General features: G+C 48.9%; 1 protein-coding gene across 4 annotated transcripts; it reads right to left on the reverse strand.

Moving 5' to 3' along the window:
• Window positions 1–767: 767 nt before the first annotated feature.
• On the reverse strand, window positions 768–25,365 carry LOC110522375 (solute carrier family 22 member 16). Of its 4 annotated transcripts, XR_005051507.1 has the most exons (9): window positions 25,222–25,365; window positions 23,044–23,526; window positions 16,410–16,527; window positions 15,172–15,730; window positions 8,718–8,845; window positions 4,068–4,216; window positions 3,896–4,024; window positions 3,571–3,670; window positions 3,433–3,462 (listed from the first exon to the last, which is right to left on the reverse strand). XR_005051507.1 is itself a non-coding variant. In XM_036976017.1 (8 exons), the coding sequence occupies exons 1-8, from the start codon at window positions 25,320–25,322 to the stop codon at window positions 3,280–3,282; spliced, it is 1,638 nt and encodes a 545-aa protein (XP_036831912.1). In that variant the 5' UTR covers window positions 25,323–25,365; the 3' UTR covers window positions 768–3,279. The 4 variants fall into 4 exon arrangements, 3 of the variants coding, with proteins under 3 accessions (XP_036831912.1, XP_036831911.1, XP_036831913.1); XM_036976017.1 differs by lacking the exon at window positions 3,896–4,024 and having other exon boundaries at window positions 768–3,462; window positions 4,107–4,216; window positions 23,188–23,526; XM_036976016.1 differs by lacking the exon at window positions 3,896–4,024 and having other exon boundaries at window positions 768–3,462; window positions 4,107–4,216.
• Window positions 25,366–27,334: the final 1,969 nt, after the last annotated feature.

The following is a 27,334-nucleotide window of genomic DNA, read 5'->3' on the forward strand; positions in this document are numbered from 1 at the left end:
TTGAAATGCTTCTTACGAAGCCACTCACGGGGTGAGATCTTGCGTGGAGCCCCAGATCGAGGGAGATTATCAGTGGTCTTGTATGTCTTCCATTTCCTAATAATTGCTCCCACAGTTGATTTCTTCAAACCAAGCTGCTTACCTATTGCAGATTCAGTCTTCCCAGCCTGGTGCAGGTCTACAATTTTGTTTCTGGTGTCCTTTGACAGCTCTTTGGTCTTAGCCATAGTGGAGTTTGGAGTGTGACTGTTTGAGGTTGTGGACAGGTGTCTTTTATACTGATAACAAGTTCAAACAGGTGCCATTAATACAGGTAACGAGTGGAGGACAGAGGAGCCTCTTAAAGAAGAAGTTACAAAAATCTTGCTTGTTTGTAGGTGACCAAATACTTATTTTCCACCATAATTTGCAAATAAATTCATTAAAAATCCTACAATGTGATTTTCTGGATTTTTCTTCTCGTTTTGTCTGTCATAGTTGACGTGTACCTATGATGAAAATTACAGGCCTCTCTCATCTTTTTAAGTGGGAGAACATGCACAATTGGTGGCTGACTAAATACTTTTTTGCCCCACTGTACATTAATTAGGAGAAAGGCAAGAATGGATCTCCTTTTATATTTCCTTTAAATGAAAAATAAGAATATTAACATGTAACACTTCTGTACAAAAAACAAACACATTAAGGATCAATTCAATGATTCAAAAAACATTACCTGAAAGTTGCATTAGTTGCTTTCATTACGTTGTGTTTTGTATATTTTGTAGTTTGCTAAGAAATGCTAAAATGTACAATAGAGTATTGCTTAACAATGATTTTAAAGCCTATATTTCAATCCTAGGGTTCATTCTCACATAGTTAGTCAAAAACATCATGGTACCCCTTTCCTGCAGTCAAATGACCTAGTGGCCTCATGGGTGGAATGTTACTTAATAAACATTAGCTAAAGAAACCCACTGAAAATATGGTGTTTCTGTGTCAAACAGTTTTGTTATATTTCAGTCTTCTGCAATGTATATAAAGTGTAATATTGGGATTCAAAATCCAAATGGAATACATTTCAACTCCGTACCTGAAATTGGTACATGTGTCTTTTTATTAAGTCCACAACCACGTGTGTGAGGTGTATACTTTTGTTTGAAAGTATATTTGTTTAAGACTACCAAAAAACCCTCTGTGAGACATTGATTTAGCCAACTGCAGTAAAAGGTTAAAAGAGTAAGAAAGTTTTTTTAAAAGCATTAACAAAATCCATTGTTTGTTATATAAATTACAGCAATGTCTTTCTTCATTTCATCCAGCACCTATACTCCCAACACAGAAAAGTCTCTTTGATACATTTCTGGACGGGAGACTAGAATGTAGCTTGCTTAATTTACAGTCACGGTCACATGCGCACACATGTGATTCAATCTGTAAGCCTGAAGATCAGAGCTGTAGCGCGACTGAAATTTAAAGGTAATTTTCGATTGAGTTACTATGAATGCAGTCTATGCGAACGCTGGAACATTGCCTTTAAATTTCTGTTGCGCTGTAGTGCGGGTCTTCAGCTCTCCGGATTGAATCAATCCCTTACTTCTTTTAGGTAGTCCATCGCATCCCAACACGCACAAAGAAGCATATGCACGAGTACACACGTGCGCGCACACACACACATATAATATATAATGATAAGGATGATTTAAATGGTTTGACCATGATTACACTTAAATGTAAGAAAACATCCCGCAAATCTATAGAGTAAAAAATATAGGCATAGTATCACAGTGAGATCCTGAATGAGCTCAGATTCAATATAAAGTACGCACGTCTAGGAAACACGTGCACTATGCACTTTTCCCTGTGCGTTTGGTTTTACTATCCTTGCGGGGACCAGAAGTCCTCACAAGGATAGTAAAACAAACGTGTGTGTGTCTGTTTGTAAGGACTTCAGATAAAAATGACATAACAACAGCATCGGCTGTAACACATAAGCAAAAACAGCTACACTACATGATTATCGGGTTGACTAGAGGAAACCAAGGCCTAGATTCAATCAGGTCAGCATTGACCTGCGATAGCAGTCACTCACATTGCGGACGTTTTGGAAGTGTCAGAGATCCACACCCACCCCACTCAAGTTATAAGTTCCGAACAAGAAAGTGTAGGCTATATATGTTCAAATGGAAGAATCGTTAAAGTAAATAATGAGGATGTGTATCAACCTAATCTAGGTGTAGGCTAGATTACATCTCACATTCCACCGTTCCAACTTGTAAACAAGGATGCATGGGATTTATGTTAATGTGACTCTGTGCAGCCAGTGGCAATATCCGCTTTAGGCATAATACCAGAGATATTGGAGAAAGGAGGAGAAAGCAATCCCATTGGTCAATGAATGGAGAAACGTACAACACCCTACCCAGCATACTGTTGACCAATCGCGTTAATGTTGTTGCTTCAAGCCGTTGCTAAGCTAATCGTCACAAAATTCCTTCCCAGTCAGAGCCGAGAAACGTGCCTATTTTCCTCGCAGGTACGTCATGTCACGATGCCAAAGCTATACAATATTACAGAAGTTAATTATCACACATATCGGAAAAAAGATTTGAGTGTTGTACTTCTTGCTAATGTTTTTGAGCAAGTGCCCAAATGACTCCGATTCACTCCTTGAAGGAGAGCTCTCATTGCTTCCCATCTTCTCAAAAGTATCTCCGATAATGCCTGGAGCAACTTGTGGATTTGACAGCACTAACACAGTTCCACCTCTGATACCGCCGTTGGCTAAAGCGGATCGAATTGAATCAAGCCCTACAGCACAGTCTCAGTCAGTGAAATATCACATTTCACATGCACACTCTCTCTTGATCTCTTGCGCACACACACAGCACTTAAGATTATCTTGCTATGTGTAAATTCATTGGTTAATGTGATTGGAAGGCACACATTACGTCAATGCCGATCATGAGGCTCATTTTCATGTGGCTGTCATCAGGAGACTAAGATGTGATGAATAAACTTCACTTCCCTCTGTCTCTATGTAAACAGCTGCAGCCAAGGCACTCGGAAGTTGGCTGGCTCAACCAGAGGATACCAGCTCTGAAATGGGTCACTTTGCAGAACAAAATGTCAAAAAATACTTTATTATAAATGTTCTAATTTAGAAGTTTTTGGTTTTTGTTGGTTTCTTGGCACCGTTTACAGTAGTCAGAGTCTCTCCCTCTCCCGCTCTCTGTTTTCGTGGACCACTCCTTCTCTCTGGTTGGTGGAGAGGTGTGTCCCTCAAGTCTTGATGTCCAGCTAGTTGCTCTGGTTCAAGTTCATCTCCATCCCTTCCTCAGGGTCTTTCTTGTTCTCCTCGGGGTTCTTCTTCCTGCCTAGGGCCTCAGCTTCCTCCATGGTGCTGGTCAGGGGCTCACCCAGGGTCTCTGGTAACCACAGGGTCAGAACACCTATTATAATTGCCAGGATCCCCACAATAAGCTATGGGAGAGGAAAGACAGGAGAAAATGAAATTGAGTTAGTTGAAGAAGAAAAATGTGTAAGGGCATGTTATCATAATATATGCTTCTATCTGTATCTGTTGTTTACCTGTGGTAGGAATTGCCAAATGTCAGCCAGGTAGACACAGAAAGGAGCCACCACACTGCCCACACGACACATCATACTGCCACTGCCCACCGCCAGGGACCTGAGGGGAGAACACACTTTAATACAATTGATAGCATCTGTCAGGATACATTAAGTATGTTGGATAGAATAATCTCACATTGTGTCCTGTCTGTACCTGATGATGGTTGGGGATAGAGCTCACAGTGTGTCCTGTCTGTACCTGATGATGGTTGGGTAGAGCTCACAGTGTGTCCTGTCTGTACCTGATGATGGTTGGATAGAGCTCAATGTGTCCTGTCTGTACCTGATGATGGTTGGGTAAAGCTCACAGTGTGTCCTGTCTGTACCTGATGATGGTTGGGTGGAGCTCACAGTGTGTCCTGTCTGTACCTCATGATTGTTGGGTGGAGCCCACAGTGTGTCCTGTCTGTACCTCATGATTGTTGGGTGGAGCCCACAGTGTGTCCTGTCTGTACCTCATGATTGTTGGGTGGAGCTCACAGTGTTTACTCTACCTGATGATGGTTGGGTAAAGCTCACAGGTGTACAAGTAGATGAGGCCAAAGGCGATGGCAATAGCAAACTTCCCTGTCATACTGAGGAAGATGGCTAACACCTCGATGTCCTGAAGAACAAAAAGAAGGAGAACAAAGGAGATGGAGGGGAGACAGGAAGTACCAGAGAAAGAGAGTGGAGGAAGATAGACAGAGAGTGAGCAATAGAGAGCAAGAAGAGAGCAATCAGTAAGACTGTAAACAATTCCAAACATCTGTTTCCTGATTACTCAGCCAATCACATCACAGACACTAACGCATTAACTTAGCCCTGATTCAGTTAACTAGTTAGAGCTGGAATACATAATTTCAACCTGAGGAAATAAGCTATGATCTTTAAACTGAGAAATAGTAGTGTGATCTTTAAAAAAAAAAAGTTTGCTTTTCTCCCAGTGAAGGAGGAAATTCAGTTTGTTCCCACCACACCACACCTCCCCTCTTTCTCTCCTCCTCTTCCTCACTCCTCTCGGTCTTTGGCATCCCTCCCTGGCTGAGCTATCTGCTCATGCACTGAAAGAGTATCATCGCAATATATCCACTATATATATTAATATACACACACACAGTTGAAGTCGGAAGTTTTTCTCCTTTTTTCTCCAAACATAACGATGGCCAAACAGTTCTATTTTTGTTTCATCAGATCAGAGGACATTTCTCCAAAAAGTAGGAACTTTGTCCCCATGTGCAGTTGCAAACCGTAGTCTGGCTTTTTTTAATGGCGGTTTTGGAGCAGTGGCTTCTTCCTTGCTGAGGGGCATTTCAGGTTATGTTGATATAGGACTCATTTTACTGTGGATATAGATACTTTTGTACCTGTTTCTTCCAGAATCTTCGCAAGGTCCTTTGTTGATGTTCTGGGATTGATTTGCACCTTTCGCACCAACGTGCGTTTATCTCTAGGAGACAGATCGCGTCTCCTTCCTGAGTGATATGACGGCTGCATGGTCCCATGGTGTTTATACTTGCGTACTATTGTTTTTACAGATGAACGTGGTACCTTCAGACGTTTGGAAATTGCTCCCAGGTCTACAATTTTTTTGTCCGAGGTCTTGGCTAATTTCTTTTGATTTTTCCATGATGTCAAGCAAAGAGGCACTGAGTTTGAAGGTAGGCCTTGAAATCCATCAACAGGGACACCTCCAATTGACTCAAATGATGTCAATTAGCCTATCAGTGTCACGCCCTGGCCTTAGTATTCTGTGTTTTCTTTATTATGCTGGTTAGACCAGGGTGTGACATGGGTGATTTATGTGTCTTGTTTTGTCTAGGGGTTTTGTAGTCTATGGGGTTCAGTTGAGTGTTCTATGGTTGCCTGGAGTGGTTCTCAATCAGAGGCAGGTGTTTTTTAATTATTATTATTTTTTTATAATTTTACCCCTTTTTCTCCCCAATTTCGTGGTATCCAATTGTTGTAGTAGCTACTATCTTGTCTCATTGCTACAACTCCCGTACGGGCTCGGGAGAGACGAAGGCTGCGTCCTCCGATACACAACCCAACCAGCCGTACTGCTTCTTAACACAGCGCGCATCCAACCCGGAAGCCAGCCGCACCAATGTGTCGGAGGCTACACCGTGCACCTGGCAACCTTGGTTAGCACGCACTGCGCCCGGCCCGCCACAAGGAGATCCCTACCGACCAATCCCTCCCTAACCCGGACGACGCTAGGCCAATTGTGCGTCGCCCCACGGACCTCCCGGTCGGGCCGGTTACGACAGAGCCTGGGCGCGAACCCAGGGACTCTGATGGCACAGCTGCCGCTGCAGTACAGCGCCCTTAACCACTGCGCCACCCGGGAGGCCAGAGGCAGGTGTTTATTGTTGTCTCTGAGTGGGAACCATATTTAGTATTTTGTGGGTGATTGTTCCTGTCTCTGTGTATTGCACCAGTTAGGACTGTTTCGGTTTTTACACGTTTTCTTATTTTGTAAAGAAAGTGAAGGTAACCTGCCTAAATGATTACCGCTCCGTACCACTCACGTCGGTGAAGTGCCAGAAAACCATGACCCAACCAATTTCGCATACTGCCCCAACAGATCCACAGATGATGCAATCTCAATCGCACGCCACACTGCCCTTTTTCACCTGGACAAAGGGAACACCTATGTGAGAATGCTGTTCATTGACTACAGCTCAGCATTCAACACCATAGTTCCCCAAAGCTAAACACTAAGCTAAGGACTCTGGGACTAAACACCTCCCTCTGCAACTGGATCCTGGACTTCCTGACGAGCCACCCCCAGGTGGTAAGGGTAGGCAACAACTCACGCTGCCACGCTGATCCTCAACACTGGGGCCCCTCCGGGGTGCGTGCTTAGTCCCATCCTGTACTCCCTGTTCATCCACGACTGAGTGGACAAGCACGACTCCAAAACCATCATTAAGTTTGCTGACGACCCAACAGTGGTAGGCCTGATCACCAACAACGATGAGACAACCTATAGGGAGGAGGTCAGAGACCTGGCAGTGTGGTGCCAGGACAACAACCTCTCCCTCAATGTGAGCAAGACAAATGAGCTGATCGTGGACTATAGGAAAAGGGGTCCCAAACACACCCCCATTAACACATAAACAAACTATCATGGTCCAAACACACCAAGACAGTTGTAAAGAGGGCACGACAACAACTTTTCCCCCTCGGGAGACTGAAAAGATTTGGCATGGGTCCCCAGATCCTCAAAGTTCTACAGTTGCACCATAGAGAGCATCCTGACCGGTTGCATCACCGCCTGGTATGGCAACTGCTCAGCATCTGACCACAAGGCACAATAAAGGCTAGTGCGTACAGCCCAGTACATCACTGGGGCCAAGCTTCCTGACATCCAGGGCCTATATACTGAGGAAGGCCTAAAAAATGTTCAAAGACTCCAGCCACCCATCGACTGTTCTCTCTGCTACCACATGGCAAGTGGTACCGGAGCGCCAAGTCTAGATCCAGAAGGCTCCTTAACTAATCAAATGGCCACCAGGACAATTTATATAGAAGACCACTCCCCCCTTTGTTTTTACACTGCTGCTAGTCACTGTTCATTATCTATCCATAGACACTTCACAAATTACCTCGACTAACCTGTATCCCTGTACACTGACTCAGTACCGGTACCCCCTGTATATAGCCTCATTATTGTTATGTGCATTTCTTGTGTTACTTTCTGTTTGATTCGATTTCTTGAACTGCATTGTTGGTTAAGGGCTTGTAAGTAAGTATTTCACAGTAAGGTCTACAACTGTTGTATTCGGCGCATGTGAAAAATACATTCTTGATTTGATTTTAATGATAACACTTTTTTTGTTGCATTATCCCACTAAAGAGAACTGGGGAGACCATATCATGGGCTGGTGCCACCAACTGAAAGAGTGGTACAGGGGGAAATGTTAGAGCCCTGTCAAGGGGTGTGATTTTTAATCTGCTGCAGACTAATGTGTTCTTCTGGGAAGAGAATCATGCAATAGGATTTTATGCAGAAAAATATGTTGGTAGGACCAGGCTATGTATGTTTGGGAACATGGAAGTCAGTGGTTAATTTGTTCTGTAGGTTAATGAGGCAATACAAATGTGATGTGACTAAAATTATGACTAAAATGATGACTAAAAAGAAAGGGCATTAGGTGACTAAAATGTTAGGTGACTAAGATAACTAGACTAAATCATTATTCAAATTACAAAAATGTGACTTTAATGGTATTATAGTCAAAATGACTAAATAAAGAAATAGTACCAAATAAACACTGGGCTGGAGTATGGCAGTATAACTCTCCTCCAGCTCAACCAATCTGACCTAGTGCACCTGCAGTACTATAACTCAGGCTGTTTCCATGACGCAGCAAATCCACAGTAGACTATACTATAACAGGCCTCTCTCTCTCTGGTGGCCTGCGGCTGCTGTGGACAGGGCCGTGTACTGGCGTTTGGAGGAGCAGGTTGATTTCTTGGCCCTTTGGCTAAAGATAGAGCCCATCTGTGTATGTGCCTGGCTATGGCCCATTAGTAACAGATATGGATATCCCTCCCTGCTGAGGGCAGAAAACTATTGGCTGCTGCTGGAACAAACCTGTTGAATCCCACCACTTAAAAGCACACACGCACGCGCACATGCACACACATTGGCCAGTGTTGGTCAGGTTACAGTTAGAGATAGGTTTAAGGTGAAGGGTTTAGGTCAGGGCATGTAAACTCCTGTGCACAGGCCATTTCTACTCAAATGAATCCTGAATGGTTACCCCCCCCCCCCATCCATCTGTCGCAGACAGCTCTCCAGGGTCACATTAGGTCTGAAACATTCTGCAGTGAGGATGTGTAGCGTGTGTCAAAACACACACATTACCACAAGACTGACTTAAGACGGACGGGACAGATTGGATTAGCTCAATGGAGCAATTCATGTCACTGGGCACTCTGGGTAAATAAGACCAGGTAGTCAGGGTAGGCTGACCCTGTGGTATAATCTTGGCTCCTTTCCTTGTTTTAATAATAGTGGCTTTAAGGGATTTGTCACACTTGCTCCTATCCTTTGATTTCTCTCTAGCTCACACACCCTCCCATACACCCACACACACGTGATTACTTGTACATACGTTTGGCACCACAATGATGAGCATGCAGGCCATTCCTGCCAGCAGCAGAGCCGGGGCACATGTCCTCTTCCTGCCCACCCGGTCCATCGCATAACAGCCAATCAGGTAGGAGGGGAACTCCACCGCACCTGGAAACAGACAATCACAAAGGATGTCAGAGCAAGGCAGCGGGCATGGCTGGCATTGTGACATTCTGTGAGGTGACATCTGGATCTGGGCCAGCAGTGTCCGTCATTTGACGGAAAGTCCTAGTGTCGAGACTGTTTAATCTTTGATACTTAAGAGCATAGAGAAAACAGCTTGCTAGATGGCACTTCCTCTGAGTTTCACAATTTCACAATGCAGCCAAAAAGAGGGCCACAGACAGCTAGGCTTACTCTGTGTTATGGTGAGTGAATGAGGACCCAAAAGCGAACTAACTTAAACAGAGCTTCTTTAATAACCAAACATAGGTAGGCTCAGATAGACCGGCAGATTCCGACAGGACAGGACAAGGTTACAGCAAACATGACGATAGTCTGGCTCAGGCATGAAACACAACAAACAAGAATCCGACAAGGACAGGAACAGAAACAGAGAGAGATATAGGGACCTAATCAGAGGGAAAAAGGGAACAGGTGGGAAACGGGGTGAATGGGTAGTCAGAGGAGACAAGGAACAGCTGGGGGAAAGCGGGGGAGAAAAGGTAACCTAACAACGACCAGCAGAGGGAGACAGGGTGAAGGGAAAGGACAGAGACAAGACACAACATGACAGTACCCCCCCACTCACCGAGCGCCTCCTGGCGCACTCGAGGAGGAAACCTGGCGGCAACGGAGGAAATCCTCGATCAGCGCACGGTCCAGCACGTCCCGAGAGGGAACCCAACTCCTCTCCTCAGGACCGTACCCCTCCCAATCTACGAGGTACTGGTGACCACGGCCCCGAGGACGCATGTCCAAAATTCTACGGACCCTGTAGATGGGTGCGCCCTCGACAAGGATGGGGAGGGGGGGGGGGGAAGACGAGCGGGGGCGCGAAGGACGGGCTTGATGCAGGAGACATGGAAGACCGGGTGGACGCGACGAAGGTATCGCGGAAGAAGAAGTCGAACTGCGACAGGATTAATGACCCGAGAAATACGGAACGGACCAATGAACCGCGGGGTCAACTTGCGAGAAGCCGTCTTAAGGGGAAGGTTCTGAGTGGAGAGCCAAACTCTCTGACCGCGACAATATCTAGGACTCTTAGTTCTACGCTTATTAGCAGCCCTCACAGTCTGCGTCCTATAACGGCAAAGTGCAGACCTGACCCTCTTCCAGGTGCGCTCGCAACGTTGGACAAAAGCCTGAGCGGAGGGGACGCTGGACTCGGCGAACTGAGATGAGAACAGCGGAGGCTGGTACCCGAGGCTACTCTGAAAAGGAGATAGCCCGGTCGCAGACGAAGGAAGCGAGTTGTGGGCGTATTCTGCCCAGGGGAGCTGTTCTGACCAAGACGCAGGGTTACGAAAAGAAAGACTGCGTAAGATGCGACCAATAGTCTGATTGGCCCGTTCTGCTTGACCGTTAGACTGGGGGTGAAAGCCGGAAGAGAGACTGACGGAAGCCCCAATCAAACGGCAAAACTCCCTCCAAAATTGAGACGTGAATTGCGGACCTCTGTCCGAAACGACGTCTGACGGAAGGCCATGAATTCTGAAAACATTCTCGATGATGATTTGTGCCGTCTCTTTAGCAGAAGGAAGCTTAGCAAGGGGAATGAAATGAGCCGCCTTAGAGAACCTATCGACAACCGTAAGAATAACAGTCTTCCCCGCTGACGAAGGCAGTCCGGTGACAAAATCTAAGGCAATGTGAGACCACGGTCGAGAGGGAATAGGAAGCGGCCTGAGACGGCCGGCAGGAGGAGAGTTACCGGACTTAGTCTGCGCGCAGACCGAACAAGCAGCCACGAAACGACGCGTGTCATGCTCCCGGGTGGGCCACCAAAAACGCTGGCGAATGGAAGCAAGCGTACCCCGAACGCCAGGGTGGCCGGCTAACTTGGCAGAGTGAGCCCACTGAAGAACGGCCAGACGAGTAGGAACGGGAACGAAAAGAAGGTTCCTAGGACAAGCGCGCGGCGACGGAGTGTGAGTGAGCGCTTGTTTTACCTGCCTCTCAATTCCCCAGACAGTCAACCCGACAACACGCCCCTCAGGGAGAATCCCCTCGGGGTCAGTGGAGGCTACTGAAGAACTGAAGAGACGAGACAAAGCATCAGGCTTGGTGTTCTTAGAGCCCGGACGATAAGAAATCACGAACTCGAAACGAGCGAAAAACAGCGCCCAACGCGCCTGACGCGCATTAAGTCGTTTGGCAGAACGGATGTACTCAAGGTTCCTATGGTCAGTCCAAACGACAAAAGGAACGGTCGCCCCCTCCAACCACTGTCGCCATTCGCCTAGGGCTAACCGGATGGCGAGCAGTTCGCGGTTACCCACATCATAGTTACGTTCCGACGGCGACAGGCGATGAGAAAAATACGCGCATGGGTGGACCTTGTCGTCAGAGAGGGAGCGCTGAGAAAGGATGGCTCCCACGCCCACCTCTGACGCGTCAACCTCGACAACGAACTGTCTAGAGACGTCAGGTGTAACAAGGATAGGAGCGGATGTAAAACGATTCTTGAGGAGATCAAAAGCTCCCTGGGCGGAAACGGACCACTTAAAGCACGTCTTGACAGAAGTAAGGGCTGTGAGAGGAGCTGCCACCTGACCGAAATTACGGATGAAACGACGATAGAAGTTCGCGAAGCCGAGAAAGCGCTGCAGCTCGACGCGTGACTTAGGGACGGGCCAATCAATGACAGCTTGGACCTTAGCGGGATCCATCTTAATGCCTTCAGCGGAAATAACAGAACCGAGAAATGTGACGGAGGAGGCATGAAAAGTGCACTTCTCAGCCTTCACAAAAAGACAATTCTCTAAAAGGCGCTGGAGGACACGTCGAACGTGCTGAACATGAATCTGGAGTGACGGTGAAAAAATCAGGATATCGTCAAGGTAAACGAAAACAAAGATGTTCAGCATGTCTCTCAGGACATCATTGACTAATGCCTGAAAGACAGCTGGAGCGTTAGCGAGGCCGAAAGGAAGAACCCGGTATTCAAAGTGCCCTAACGGAGTGTTAAACGCCGTCTTCCACTCGTCCCCCTCCCTGATGCGCACGAGATGGTAAGCGTTACGAAGGTCCAACTTAGTGAAAAACCTGGCTCCCTGCAGGATCTCGAAGGCTGAAGACATAAGAGGAAGCGGATAACGATTCTTCACTGTTATGTCATTCAGCCCTCGATAATCCATGCAGGGGCGCAGAGACCCGTCCTTCTTCTTGACAAAAAAAACCCCCGCTCCGGCGGGAGAGGAGGAGGGGACTATGGTACCGGCGTCAAGAGCTACAGACAAATAATCTTCGAGAGCCTTACGTTCGGGAGCCGACAGAGAGTATAGTCTACCCCGGGGGGGGGTGGTTCCCGGAAGGAGATCAATACTACAATCATACGACCGGTGTGGAGGAAGAGAGGTGGCCCTGGACCGACTGAACACCGTGCGCAGATCGTGATATTCCTCCGGCACCCCTGTCAAATCACCAGGCTCCTCCTGTGAAGAAGAGACAGAGGAAACAGGAGGGATAGCAGACATTAAACATTTCACATGACAAGAGACGTTCCAGGAGAGGATAGAATTACTAGACCAATTAATGGAAGGATTATGACAAACTAGCCAGGGATGGCCCAAAACAACAGGTGTAAAAGGTGAACGAAAAATTAAAAAATAAATGGTTTCGCTATGATTACCAGAAACAGTGAGGGTTAAAGGTAGCGTCTCACGCTGAATCCTGGGGAGAGGACTACCATCCAGGGCGAACAAGGCCGTGGGCTCCTTTAACTGTCTGAGAGGAATGTCATGTTCCCGAGCCCAGGTCTCGTCCATAAAACAGCCCTCCGCCCCAGAGTCTATTAAGGCACTGCAGGAAGCTGACGAACCGGTCCAGCGTAGATGGACCGACAAGGTAGTGCAGGATCTTGAAGGAGAGACAGGAGTAGTAGCGCTCACCAGTAGCCCTCCGCTTACTGACGAGCTCTGGCCTTTTACTGGACATGAAGTGACAAAATGACCAGCGGAACCGCAATAGAGACAGAGGCGGTTGGTGATTCTCCGTTCCCTCTCCTTAGTCGAGATGCGGATACCTCCCAGCTGCATGGGCTCAGCACCCGAGCCGGCAGAGGAAGATGGTAGTGATGCGGAGAGGGAGGCGACGGAGAGCGCGAGCTCCTTTCCACGAGCTCGGTGACGAAGATCAACCCGTCGCTCAATGCGAATAGCGAGTTCAATCAAGGAATCCACGCTGGAAGGAACCTCCCGGGAGAGAATCTCATCCTTTACCTCTGCGCGGAAACCCTCCAGAAGACGAGCGAGCAAGGCCGGCTCGTTCCAGCCACTGGAGACAGCAAGAGTGCGAAACTCAATAGAGTAGCCTGTTATGGATCAATTGCCTTGACATAGGGAAGACAGGGCCCTGGAAGCCTCCTCCCCAAAAACAGATCGATCAAAAACCCGTATCATCTCCTCCTTAAAGTCCTGATACTGGTTAGTACACTCAGCCCTTGCCTCCCAGATTGCCGTGCCCCACTCACGAGCCCGTCCAATAAGGAGAGATATGACGTAGGCGACACGAGCAGTGCTCCTGGAGTAAGTGTTGGGCTGGAGAGAAAACACAATATCACACTGGGTGAGGAACGAGCGGCATTCAGTGGGCTCCCCAGAGTAACACGGCGGGTTATTGATTCTGGGCTCCGGAGATTCGAAAGCCCTGGAAGTGGCCGGTGGATCGAGGCGGAGATGGTGAACCTGTTCTGTGAGGTTGGAGACTTGGGTGGCCAGGGTCTCAACGGCATGTCGAGCGGCAGACACTTCCTGCTCGTGTCTGCCTAGCATCGCTCCCTGGATCCCGACGGCTGAGTGGAGAGGATCCGAAGTCGCTGGGTCCATTCTTGGTCGGATTCTTCTGTTATGGTGAGTGAATGAGGACCCAAAAGCGAACTAACTTAAACAGAGCTTCTTTAATAACCAAACATAGGTAGGCTCAGATAGACCGGCAGATTCCGACAGGACAGGACAAGGTTACAGCAAACATGACGATAGTCTGGCTCAGGCATGAAACACAACAAACAAGAATCCGACAAGGACAGGAACAGAAACAGAGAGAGATATAGGGACCTAATCAGAGGGAAAAAGGGAACAGGTGGGAAACGGGGTGAATGGGTAGTCAGAGGAGACAAGGAACAGCTGGGGGAAAGCGGGGGAGAAAAGGTAACCTAACAACGACCAGCAGAGGGAGACAGGGTGAAGGGAAAGGACAGAGACAAGACACAACATGACACTCTGAGCAGGAAGTGGGGTTTGTGGCTCTTTCTTCAAACACATATCTTCCAAACACAATAAAGGCTTATTACAGTATTCTCATTGCCCTCATTACATCCCACAAGTACCTAGCCTAGAAATCTACAGAAGTGAGATATTTTTGTGTCTAACAGAGTGAGTCATGGTTAAAGAAGACATAGTATCTTCCTGACCTGGGCAGGTCCCAAAAGCATTGTAGCACTAAGATAATTGTAATTCCACTGAAACTAAATGTACGAAAGATTATCTTAGTGCTTACAATGTTTTGGGGAAATGGCCCTGATCTGCCCTTAATGAAACCAGAACTGGAGAAAACTAGTTATGTTGCTCATAACACACACATTAGGTAATGACTTTAAAACTATGTGTACATCCAACGGCACATCCAGTTTGAAACAGTTGTCTGTTTACAGTAAAGCTGCCCAGACATTAACTTAAAGCCCAAAGCAGTATTCTGTCCAGTATCCTTCCTGTAGGATAGTAATAGTAAACACAAAATAGTCAACAGGCTAACATGGGACAGACCAGGCACAGTGTTTACAAGGCCAAAAGCAGCTGTGTCTGTATAAACACACCTTTGTCTGTCGCTGTAGGAGCCTGAATTAGCAACACCTACTAGCAGCAGCACCAGCTACCAGCAGCACCACCAGCTAGCAGCAGCAACACCAGCTAGCAGCAGCAACACCAGCTACCAGCAGCACCACCAGCTAGCAGCAGCACCCCCAGCTAGCAGCAGCAACACCAGCTTGTAGCAGCACCACACAACACTCCCTGTCTGTCTGTCTATAGCTACCTCAGCCAGCCCATACTGTCTCTGTATCAACATCAGCCTACAGTAGTAGAGTTCAGCAGCTGTAGTTCAGTGTATAGAATGCCCATCTGTCCATGACCATCTACATGTACTATATGTATACAGTTTTGCTTGATAGGGAAGTAAATATATACAGCTTCGTGGTCACTCCTATAATCACCCCTAACACAGTACATACACATCATATGCCCCACCCACACACACACCCATCCCAGTCTCACCAGCCAGGAAGAGGTTGATGTACTGGTTGCCCCCCAGGTTAACAGAGCCCAGGGAGAAGACGTAGTAGCCCAGGCTGCTGATGAACCACACGGCCCCCACCGTCACTGTCCTCCACCCCATCCTCCATGTCCCAAACAGGTCCAGGATGCTCAGCTTCTTCTCGGGCTCTGCCGGCTGGGCTACCCCCGCTGCCACCTCCTTCTCCAGCAGAGCCTCCTCGGGTTCCAGGAGGTCCTCGGCCTTCAGGCGGCCAGGCTCCAGCCCGTTGAAGCGGGCAATGGAGTCCAGCAAGACCTGGGTCTCCTGGAGCCTCCCCTTAGCCATCAGGTAGAAGGGCGTCTCTGGGAACTTCCAGCAGAAGAAGAGGAAGGGGGAGGTGCAGGTGGAGAGGAGGATCTGATAGCTCCGCCAGGTCCGCACCAGGTAGCCCATGACTGCTACCATCATGACGCCCACGGCGAAGGCGGCGTGCACGTGCATGGAGGTCCACGTGCGCACCTTGTTGCCGGTGAACTCGGTCACGTACACAAACACCACAACAAGGTAGCCACTAGACACCTGCCGAGAGGGAAGGGGGGACATTAGAACACAACGCAGACTGTGGTTAGACCTTATCCTCAGGGAATGACCCAGATATTAGCCCACAGACATACAAGCATTAGCATAAACATGCACACACACGGTAACATATATACACAGGAAATAGTCTTGTTGGTTGTGCTTGTGGTTTCTAAAACGGCCTTTCAAATCTATAACTCTTACAGGGTTTACAGACCACAATACAAACAACAGAATATGCCCAATGGTCAGAGAGAATGTACGGTTGAACAGACACCTGGCTGTAAGACTGAGAATGTGTGTATATGTGTTCTGTTATGAGCAGCACAGGGAGGGTTTGTGTCTGGGCACAACATTGGACCTACTATGTAAGCAACATTTTATAGCCTTGTGGCCTGCAAATATTAACGACCCTCTCCCTTTCCCTCCAGTACAACCTGCCATTCCTTTTAGACACACAATCTAATACTGACAAATACAAATACTGTATGAATACTAACTAATGTATTGAATAGAACTGCATTCCTGAACTTGACTTCTGCATAAATCAAGAACTCACAGTATGTCTATGGGAGATTAGTTTGAAATGTCAAGTAAAGTTTCTCCATAAGAGAATATTTTGTTGAGTGTCTTCTTACTGCATGCCTTACACTACATTCCTCTCCACACACACACTCACCATGGCGAGCAGGAAGCGTATGAACATAAATAGGTAGTAGTTCCCCGTAAATGCCACGCTTACACCAAACACAAACTGGCACAGGCTGGTGATCATCAGGATCCTCCGTCTGCCAACCCTGAGAGACAGAGGAGAGAGAGAGAGAGAGAGAGAGAGAGAGAGAATGTGAAAAGTTAGGATTACTTGTTAGGGTGTACAGTTAAATAGTTGCACCAAGTCCTGTGTTGTGGCTGACTGTCATCCTGACTGAGCCATAAGTTCTAGAGCAGGGTTGTCAAACTAATTTTGCCATGGGGGCCACATTCTGTCAGAAAACAGTCCTTTATCCATCGTTTTAGGGATTTTCAATGCTCCCGGACTGTCATATCAGTTATTATTAGCGAGCTGGACACACTCAACACTGTGTGAATGTAGGTCAATTATCATTTATACACAGTTTGGATTTAGTCATTTTGAGTACACTTTTACTCAAACTGCCCGCTTGGCCGTCTGTTTGACAGCCCTGTTGTAGAGGAAGAGACATACTTCATGTATTTACAAAAAAGGCCCTCTGCTATCTACTGTATCTGACGACATGGGAAGAGTTGAGAGAAAACTATTCAACGTCACACAAGCTCATATGGATGGCTGCAAACTTTCTACTTTTAAACTCGGACAAAACAGAGATGCTTGTTCTAGGTCCCAAGAAACAAAGAGATCTTCTGTTGAATCTGACAATTAATCTTAATGGTTGTACAGTCGTCTCAAATAAAACTGTGAAGGACCTCGGCGTTACTCTGGACCCTGATCTCTCTTTTGAAGAACATATCAAGACTGTTTCAAGGACAGCTTTTTTCCATCTACGTAACATTGCAAAAATCAGAAACTTTCTGTCCAAAAATGATGCAGAAAAATGTATCCATGATTTTGTCACTTCTAGGTTAGACTACTGCAATGCTCTACTTTCCGGCTACCCGGATAAAGCACTAAATAAACTTCAGTTAGTGCTAAATACGGCTGCTAGAATCCTGACTAGAACCCCAAAAAATTATCATATTACTCCAGTGCTAGCCTCCCTACACTGGATTCCTGTCAAGGCAAGGGCTGATTTCAAGGTTTTACTGCTAACCTACAAAGCATTACATGGGCTTGCTCCTACCTATCTCTCTGATTTGGTCCTGCTGTACATACCTACACGTACGCTACGGTCACAAGACGCAGGCCTCCTAATTGTCCCTAGAATTTCTAAGCAAACAGCTGGAGGCAGGGCTTTCTCCTATAGAGCTCCATTTTTATGGAACGGTCTGCCTACCCATGTCAGAGACGCAAACTCGGTCTCAACCTTTAAGTCTTTACTGAAGACTCATCTCTTCAGTGGGTCAAATGATTGAGTGTAGTCTGGCCCAGGAGTGGGAAGGTGAACGGAAAGGCTCTGGAGCAACGAACCGCCCTTGCTGTCTCTGCCTGGCCGGTTCCCCTCTTTCCACTGGGATTCTCTGCCTCTAACCCTATTACAGGGACCGAGTCACTGGCTTGCTGGGGCTCTCTCATACCGTCCCTGGGAGGGGTGCGTCACCTGAGTGGGTTGAGTCACTGATGTGATCGTCTTGTCTGGGTTGCCCCCCCCCCAACCCCCTAGGGTAGTGCCGTGGCGGAGATCTTTGTGGGCTATACTCAGCCTTGTCTCAGGATGGTAAGTTGGTGGTTGAAGATATCCCTCTAGTGGTGTGGGGGCTGTGCTTTGGCAAAGTGAGTGGGGTTATATCCTTCCTGTTTGGCCCTGTCCGGGGGTGTCCTCGGATGGGGCCACACATGACCCCTCCTGTCTCAGCCTCCAGTATTTATGCTGCAGTAGTTTATGTGTCGGGGGGCTAGGGTCAGTTTGTTATATCTGGAGTACTTCTCCTGTCCTATTCGGTGTCCTGTGTGAATTTAAGTATGCTCTCTCTAATTCTCTCTTTCTTTCTCTCTCTCGGAGGACCTGAGCCCTAGGACCATGCCTCAGGTCTACCTGACATGATCACTCCTTGCTGTCCCCAGTCCACCTGGCCGTGCTGCTGCTCCAGTTTCAACTGTTCTGCCTTATTATTATTGGACCATGCTGGTCATTTATGAACATTTGAACATCTTGGCCATGTTCTGTTATAATCTCCACCCGGCACAGCCAGAAGAGGACTGGCCACCCCACATAGCTTGGTTCCTCTCTAGGTTTCTTCCTAGGTTTTGGTCTTTCTAGGGAGTTTTTCCTAGCCACCGTGCTTGATTTGATTTGATTTGATATGATGTGAGCGCAAAATAATAAGTATTGTATTGCTGACTGGGAATTGCACATCGCCACACAGTAGTTGTGATTGAGTCGGTTTGTTTGTTGTGATAGTACGTGACTTCATGTGACTCAAGGCATTGATCTAGAACAGAACAAATATTGGTTAAAATTTTGTTAGACAGACAACAAGTTGGGAGCAGCACAGGGTCAGCCACAGGGTCAGCCACAGGGTCAGCCACAGGGTCAGCCACAGGGTCAGCCACAGGGTCAGCCACAGGGCCACAGGGTCAGCCACAGGGTCAGCCACAGGGCCACAGGGTCAGCCACAGAACAGCAGTTTGGGTTGAAATTGTACATCGCTATACAACAGTAGTGGCTGAGTTCATAGGTGTGTAAGTTGTGTGTTTGTTTGTGTGTGTACGTGCCTGCATGTGACTCAAGGCCGCCAGACTAGATGGAACAAAATCAATGAACAAGTTGGCTAATGACACATTCATACTGCCCCAGTGTATGAGCATGGAAGTAGTCTAGTAGTCTAACTACGAAACAATCTAACTCGTCATCATCCCCTTCACTGAATAGGATGTGATCTCTTAATGCCATGCTGTCCTATACCCCACCATATTGACTGGTAGTGAACACACGATGGAACTTTGAACTGGTAATATATAGGTTCCAGTCCACAACACCACAGTTTCACAACACCACAGTTTCACAACACTACAGTTTCACAACACCACAGGCCACTCTTCTGCATGGGTCATCACTATCAGTCACAAATAAGAGGCTAAAATGCCTTTTTAGAATCTCAAAAACTATCCAACAGCCCATAACGATATAGCCCAGGTAGGCACACCCTCAGTCCCAGCTCAGGGCTTGGGTTTGTGGGCATGAGGGTTCAACTGAGTGCCCCATTCTCTAAATAGTGGACACCTAGACCATGACTCAGGTTAGGGACCTAGCTGTAGCTGGATCCAGGTGCCTCTTCTGGCTTTGGCAGTACTCTCCTGTCCTGTCTGGACAACTGGGCGTTATCCTGCCAGGGGTCTTGTATGTTCACACTGTACCAAGAGTCTGATGGGTTTGAGAGATGAGGAGGGTGGTTCTAAGGACCCGCTGAGAATAAACCCTCACCCCTAACACCAGATCCATAAACCCTCACACCAGGCCCATAAACCCTCACATCAGGCCCATAAACCCTCACATCAGGCCCATAAACCCTCACACCAGGCCCATAAACCCTCACCCCTAACACCAGGCCCATAAACCCTCACATCAGGCCCATAAACCCTCACCCCTAACACCAGGCACATAAACCCTCACACCAGGCCCATAAACCCTCACATCAGGCCCATAAACCCTTACATCAGGCCCATAAACCCTCACACCAGGCCCATAAACCCTCACACCAGTCCCATAAACCCTCACCCCTAACACCAGGCCCATAAACCCTCACACCAGGCCCATAAACCCTCACCCCTAACACCAGGCCCATAAACCCTCACACCAGACCCATAAACCCTCACATCAGGCCCATAAACCCTCACCCCTCACACCAGGCCCATAAACCCTCACCCCTCACACCAGGCCCATAAACCCTCACCCCTCACATCAGGCCCATAAACCCTCACCCCTCACACCAGGCCCATAAACCCTCACCCCTAACACCAGGCCAATAAACCCTCACCCCTAACACCAGGTCCATAAACCCTCACCCCTCACACCAGGCCCATAAACCCTAACACCAGGCCCATAAACCCTCACACCAGGCCCCACACCAGGCCCATAAACCCTCACATCAGGCCCATAAACCTCACCCCTAACACCAGGCCCATAAACCTCACCCCTAACACCAGGCCCATAAACCCTCACACCAGGCCCCACACCAGGCCCATAAACCCTCACATCAGGCCCATAAACCCTCACCCCTAACACCAGGCCCATAAACCCTCACCCCTAACACCAGGCCCATAAACCCTCACACCTAACACCAGGCCCATAAACCATCATATCAGGCCCATAAACCCTCACATCAGGCTCATAAACCCTCACATCAGGCCCATAAACCCTCACCCCTAACACCAGACCCATAAACCCTCACACCAGGCCCATAAACCCTCACCCCTAACACCAGGCCCATAAACCCTCACATCAGGCCCATAAACCTTCACCCCTAACACCAGGCCCATAAACCCTCACATCAGGCCCATAAACCCTCACCCCTAACACCAGACCCATAAACCCTCACCCCTCACATCAGGCCCATAAACCCTCACCCCTCACACCAGGCCCATAAATCCTCACCCCTAACACCAGGCCCATAAACCCTCACCCCTAACACCAGGTCCATAAACCCTCACCCCTCACACCAGGCCCATAAACCCTAACACCAGGCCCATAAACCCTCACACCAGGCCCCACACCAGGCCCATAAACCCTCACATCAGGCCCATAAACCTCACCCCTAACACCAGGCCCATAAACCCTCACCCCTAACACCAGGCCCATAAACCCTCACACCAGGCCCCACACCAGGCCCATAAACCCTCACATCAGGCCCATAAACCCTCACCCCTAACACCAGGCCCATAAACCCTCACCCCTAACACCAGGCCCATAAACCCTCACCCCTAACACCAGGCCCATAAACCATCATATCAGGCCCATAAACCCTCACATCAGGCTCATAAACCCTCACATCAGGCCCATAAACCCTCACCCCTAACACCAGACCCATAAACCCTCACACCAGGCCCATAAACCCTCACCCCTAACACCAGGCCCATAAACCCTCACATCAGACCCATAAACCTTCACCCCTAACACCAGGCCCATAAACCCTCACATCAGGCCCATAAACCCTCACCCCTAACACCAGACCCATAAACCCTCACCCCTAACACCAGGCCCATAAACCCTCACCCCTAACACCAGGCCCATAAACCCTCACACCAAGGCCATAAACCCTCACACCAGGCCCATAAACCCTCACCCCTAACACCAGGAGGGACAGGGGCACAGACAGGGAGGTACAGGGGCACAGCCAGGAAGGGACAGGGGCACAGCCAGGGAGGTACAGGGGCCCAGCCAGGGAGGTACAGGGGCACAGCCAGGGAGGTACAGGGGCACAGCCAGGGAGGTACAGGGGCACAGCCAGGGAGGGACAGGGGCACAGCCAGGGAGGGACAGGGGCACAGCCAGGGAGGTACAGGGGCACAGCCAGGGAGGGACAGCAGCACAGGGGCACAGCCATGGAGGTACAGGGCACAGCCAGGGAGGTACAGGGTACAGCCAGGGAGGTACAGGGCACAGCCAGGGAGGGACAGGGGCACAGCCAGGGAGGGACAGGGCACAGCCAGGGAGGTACAGGGCACAGCCAGGGAGGTACAGGGTACAGCCAGGGAGGTACAGGGCACAGCCAGGGAGGGACAGGGCACAGCCAGGGAGGTACAGGGTACAGCCAGGGAGGTACAGGGCACAGCCAGGGAGGCACAGGGGCACAGCCAGGGAGGGACAGGGGCACAGCCAGGGAGGTACAGGGGCACAGCCAGGGAGGGACGGGGGCACAGCCAGGGAGGTACAGGGGCACAGCCAGGGAGGTACAGGGGCACAGGTGCACAGCCAGGGAGCGACAGCAGCACAGGGGCACAGCCAGGGAGGTACAGGGCACAGCCAGGGAGGTACAGGGTACAGACAGGGAGGTACAGGGCACAGCCAGGGAGGGACAGGGCACAGCCAGGGAGGGACAGGGGCACAGCCAGGGAGGTACAGCGGCACAGCCAGGGAGGCACAGGGGCACAGCCAGGGAGGGACAGGGCACAGCGGTACAGCCAGGGAGGCACAGGGGCACAGCCAGGGAGGGACAGGGCACAGCCAGGGAGGGACAGGGGCACAGCCAGGGAGGGACAGGGGCACAGCCAGGGAGGGACATGGGCACAGCCAGGGAGGTACAGGGCACAGGGGCACAGGCAGGGAGGCACAGGGGCACAGCCAGGGAGGGACAGGGTACAGGGGCACAGACAGGGAGGGACAGGGCACAGGGGCACAGCCAGGGAGGGACAGGGTACAGGGGCACAGACAGGGAGGGACAGGGTACAGGGGCACAGACAGGGGGGTACAGGGGCACAGACAGGGAGGGACAGGGTACAGGGGCACAGACAGGGAGGGAGGGACAGGGTACAGGGGCACAGACAGGGAGGGACAGAGTACAGGGGCACAGACAGGGAGGGACAGGGTACAGGGGCACAGACAGGGAGGGACAGGATACAGGGGCACAGCTGGGGAGGGACAGGGTACAGGGGCACAGCTGGGGAGGGGCACAGGGGCACCGCAGGGGGCAGATACATTCCCCATATTTGGGAATAGGGAGGTGAGGAAAGCTTCTCTTGCCTATCAGCGATGTCCCCGAACACCAGCGCTCCGACCAGCACACCCATCATAAAAGTGGGCTGACACAGCTTGGCCAGCCATTCCCTGTCACACACTAGGTCCCAGTCTGTCACGATGCTCTGATACACCTCGCTGTGGTCGTACACGTAATGGTAGTTCCTGTCACACTTCTCTGTCGTCCTGTTGACGAGCTGCTCGTAGGTAAAGTCTGTGGGGTTCATCCGCTGGGTTCGCTGGCAGGTGCTGAGCTCCCACTGTTTGCCCTCCGCCGTCCGCACCACCATGGGCCCGTTCGCCGGTTTAAAGAACGGTAGCACCTCCTCCAGGGAAGCCCCTGTGTAGTTCCCATACAGGACGTCAGTTACGTTACCGGGCGGGGCGCAGACAAAGCTTGGCCTCTCCACAAGGAACACAGAGGCCAGGTAGTGGATTCCACAGGCTATGGCCTGGAAGACAGCAGCAAAGTACAGACATGCCTGGAACCTAGGAGGAGGAGAAGAGATGAGGGGAGGGGAGATGGGGGAGGGGAGATGAGGGGAGGAGAGATTAGGGGAGGGGAGATGAGGGGAGGGGAGATGAGGGGAGGAGAGATGAGAGGAGATGAGGGGAGGGGAGGGGAGATGAGATGAGGGGAGATGAGGGGAGATGAGATGAGGGGAGATGAGATGAGGGGAGATGAGATGAGGGGAGATGAGATGAGATGAGGGGAGGGGAGATGAGGGGAGATGAGATGAGGGGAGGGGAGATGAGATGAGGGGAGATGAGATGAGGGGAGGGGAGATGAGGGGAGATGAGATGAGGGGAGGGGAGGGGAGATGAGGGGAGGAGATGAGGGGAGGGGAGATGAGATGAGGGGAGGGGAGGTGAGATGAGGGGAGGGGAGAGGAGATGAGGGAAGGGGAGGGGAGATGAGATGAGGGGAGATGAGATGAGGGGAGATGAGATGAGGAGAGATGAGGGGAGATGAGATGAGGGGAGATGAGATGAGGAGAGATGAGGGGAGATGAGATGAGGGGAGATGAGATGAGATGAGGGGAGGGGAGATGAGGGGAGATGAGATGAGGGGAGATGAGATGAGGAGAGATGAGGGGAGATGAGATGAGGGGAGGGGAGATGAGGGGAGATGAGATGAGATGAGGGGAGATGAGATGAGGGGAGGGGAGATGAGGGGAGATGAGATGAGGGGAGATGAGGGGAGGGGAGAGGAGATGAGGGGAGGGGAGATGAGATGAGGGGAGATGAGATGAGGAGAGATGAGGGGAGATGAGATGAGGGGAGATGAGGGGAGGGGAGATGAGGGGAGATGAGATGAGGGGAGATGAGATGAGGAGAGATGAGGGGAGATGAGATGAGGGGAGATGAGGTGAGGGGAGATGAGATGAGATGAGATGAGGGGAGGAGAGATGAGAGGAGATGAGGGGAGGAGAGATGAGAGGAGATGAGGGGAGGGGAGGGGAGATGAGATGAGGGGAGATGAGATGATGGGAGGAGAGATGAGGGGAGGGGAGATGAGGGGAGAGTTCTGTTCTGGAATCGAGGGGTTCAATTAAAGGACAACATGAGGAAGTTGCATCAAAGGAATGAAACCCTTTACTATCCAACACATAGAAATAACTTCACTCTGAATGCACAATGAAGTAAAATGACACCCAATCATTTATGATAGCCTACTGTAATATAAAAACAATTTGTTATTTTTCTTTATAAAGTAGCCTAACAAAAACCGAATATTCTCCATGTACAAAAAATACAAACATTGAATATAGGTCTACATCAAGTGTTTTGAACATGGTGAGAATGAAACAAAGAACTGGGGGCTATTCTAATGGAGAATGTTTATCCGATTTTAATGCGCCAATGATGCAATGCACTACATATGTTTCTCTCCAAAATCAAGTTCAGACCAACTTGAAGGAAGAAAGCTGCTGTCTTTTGTTAGCAGAGAGAAATAAAGAAACATTTACTATAAGGGCTACAATACTTACTATGTAGGTTAACTAAACATCAATAGAACAGTAATCACCGTATTTCTATAAAAATAACCATGTTGTCTACAAGAGGTGCCCAGGGAGGGTTGTCGAGTAAACATGAAAGAGTCTCTGGACAAATTAAGTTTATGATATTAGTTATGTTAATTTAATGCAATTTAAGTGGAAATTACATTATTGTTCTGGGTACCTTTTGAAGTGTCCAAGCTCATCGAATAGACGATCCACGCTCATAATTTCTTGACAGGTATTTCGCGCGCCTCTCGCTCCAGTGTGTAGCGGATTCTGCATCGACTCGCCACTGACAATTTGTCAATGTTGGCTTTTACTGGACGCCGGTAGGAGGGGCACGATTAGGGGAAATTTCCACTTAGTGCGACGAACAGGGAAAAAAACTTTTCAATTATGGTGAGAAGTGTGTCGGAGCCTGAATTTAACATCCCAACAATGCAATTGTAGGCTGGGCAACTACTGTAGAAGTTGATAAAGACTAGTGTTCTTTTTTTTAAATCACTGCAATTTGGATAAAGACTATTAGGCCTAGCCATCACTTTCCATTTGATCAGTCAAACAAGACCTATCGCCTCATCAATGCACTGCTTTCAGAGATCCAGTGATTGATTCATCCTTCTAGCACTCCAAAACAATATAAGCTGTTTTCTCTGCTGAAAGACGTCACATCCACTAAATCTATTATCTTAACACAGGAAATCAATCAAAATGTGAAACGATTGTTGTCTCAGACATCACCATGTTAGGCATAACAATGCAATGTGAATATACTGTAATCCTACGATGGTGAGTCAGACAGACAGGGACAGTGATATCAGGTGTGGACAGACTCAGGTTCAGGTGGTGAGTCAGACAGACAAGGACAGTGATATCAGGTGTGGACAGACTCAGGTTCAGGTGGTGAGTCAGACAGACAAGGACAGTGATATCAGGTGTGGACAGACTCAGGTTCAGGTGGTGAGTCAGACAGACAGGGACAGTGATATCAGGTGTGGACAGACTCAGGTTCAGGTGGTGAGTCAGACAGACAAGGACAGTGATATCAGGTGTGGACAGACTCAGGTTCAGGTGGTGAGTCAGACAGACAGGGACAGTGATATCAGGTGTGGACAGACTCAGGTTCAGGTGGTGAGTCAGACAGACAAGGACAGTGATATCAGGTGTGGACAGACTCAGGTTCAGGTGGTGAGTCAGACAGACAAGGACAGTGATATCAGGTGTGGACAGACTCAGGTTCAGGTGGCGAGTCAGACAGACAGGGACAGTGATATCAGGTGTGGACAGACTCAGGTTCAGGTGGTGAGTCAGACAGACAGGGACAGTGATATCAGGTGTGGACTGTCTGACTCACCACTTGAACCTGAGTTCTGTCTATGACTTTAAAGTCTATGACTTATTTTTATATATTTCCCCATTATTTAACCAGGTAGGCCAGTTGAGAACTAGTTCTCATTTACAACTGCGACCTGGCCAAGATACAGCAAAGCAGTGTGACAAAAACAACAACACAGAGTTACACATGGAGTAAACAAAACATAGTCAATAATACAATAGAAAAATGAAGTCTATATACCGTGTGTGCAAATGGCATGAGGAGGTAAGGCAATAAATAGGCCAATAGTAGCGAAGTAATTACAGTTTAGTAGATTAACACTGGAGTGATAAATTAGCAGATGAGGGGATAGCTGAGGTGTTTGTACGTGCATGTGTGGGTGGGTGTACTGTATGCTTGTGTGTGTCTGCTACATGTTTTTGGCCATTTCTCACTCTAATATGTTATGAAAGTTGATAGCACCTATTAATGAATGATCGTCAGGTGGAGCATGGCTCTGTTGACTCTACCTGCCATAGTAAGGCAGCAGGGGGAAAGCAGAGGACAGAGGTATTGGTGGTTCTGTTGACTTACTGTATCTCTCCAACCTGCCTTGACTGGCTACAACAGGTGCACCTGTTTGTGTTCCGAGTGAAATTCAACTGACTGACCACCTGCAGCTAAAGCATAGGACAGAAAAGGACCAATCGAATTCTAGAATCACACCAAAATGTGTAGCCTTTCTGATAGGCACTTAACCTGATATACTGGACTACTGGTTTATGATGATAATGTCTGAAAAGCATTACTATAGACCTTTCTCTCCATATCCACAGCATGGATATTTCTTTCATTTATATCAACATGCCTCAATGTCACTTCCATAGGCTCTATGACTCCATGTGTTGTCTGGTTATTACCATCTATCTGCCTGACTGAAACAGTGTGCTTATCATTACAAAGATCTTCAACAAGTAAA

The sequence above is a fragment of the Oncorhynchus mykiss genome, chromosome 4 (assembly GCF_013265735.2).
Source record: "Oncorhynchus mykiss isolate Arlee chromosome 4, USDA_OmykA_1.1, whole genome shotgun sequence".
Classification (NCBI taxonomy): domain Eukaryota; kingdom Metazoa; phylum Chordata; class Actinopteri; order Salmoniformes; family Salmonidae; genus Oncorhynchus; species Oncorhynchus mykiss.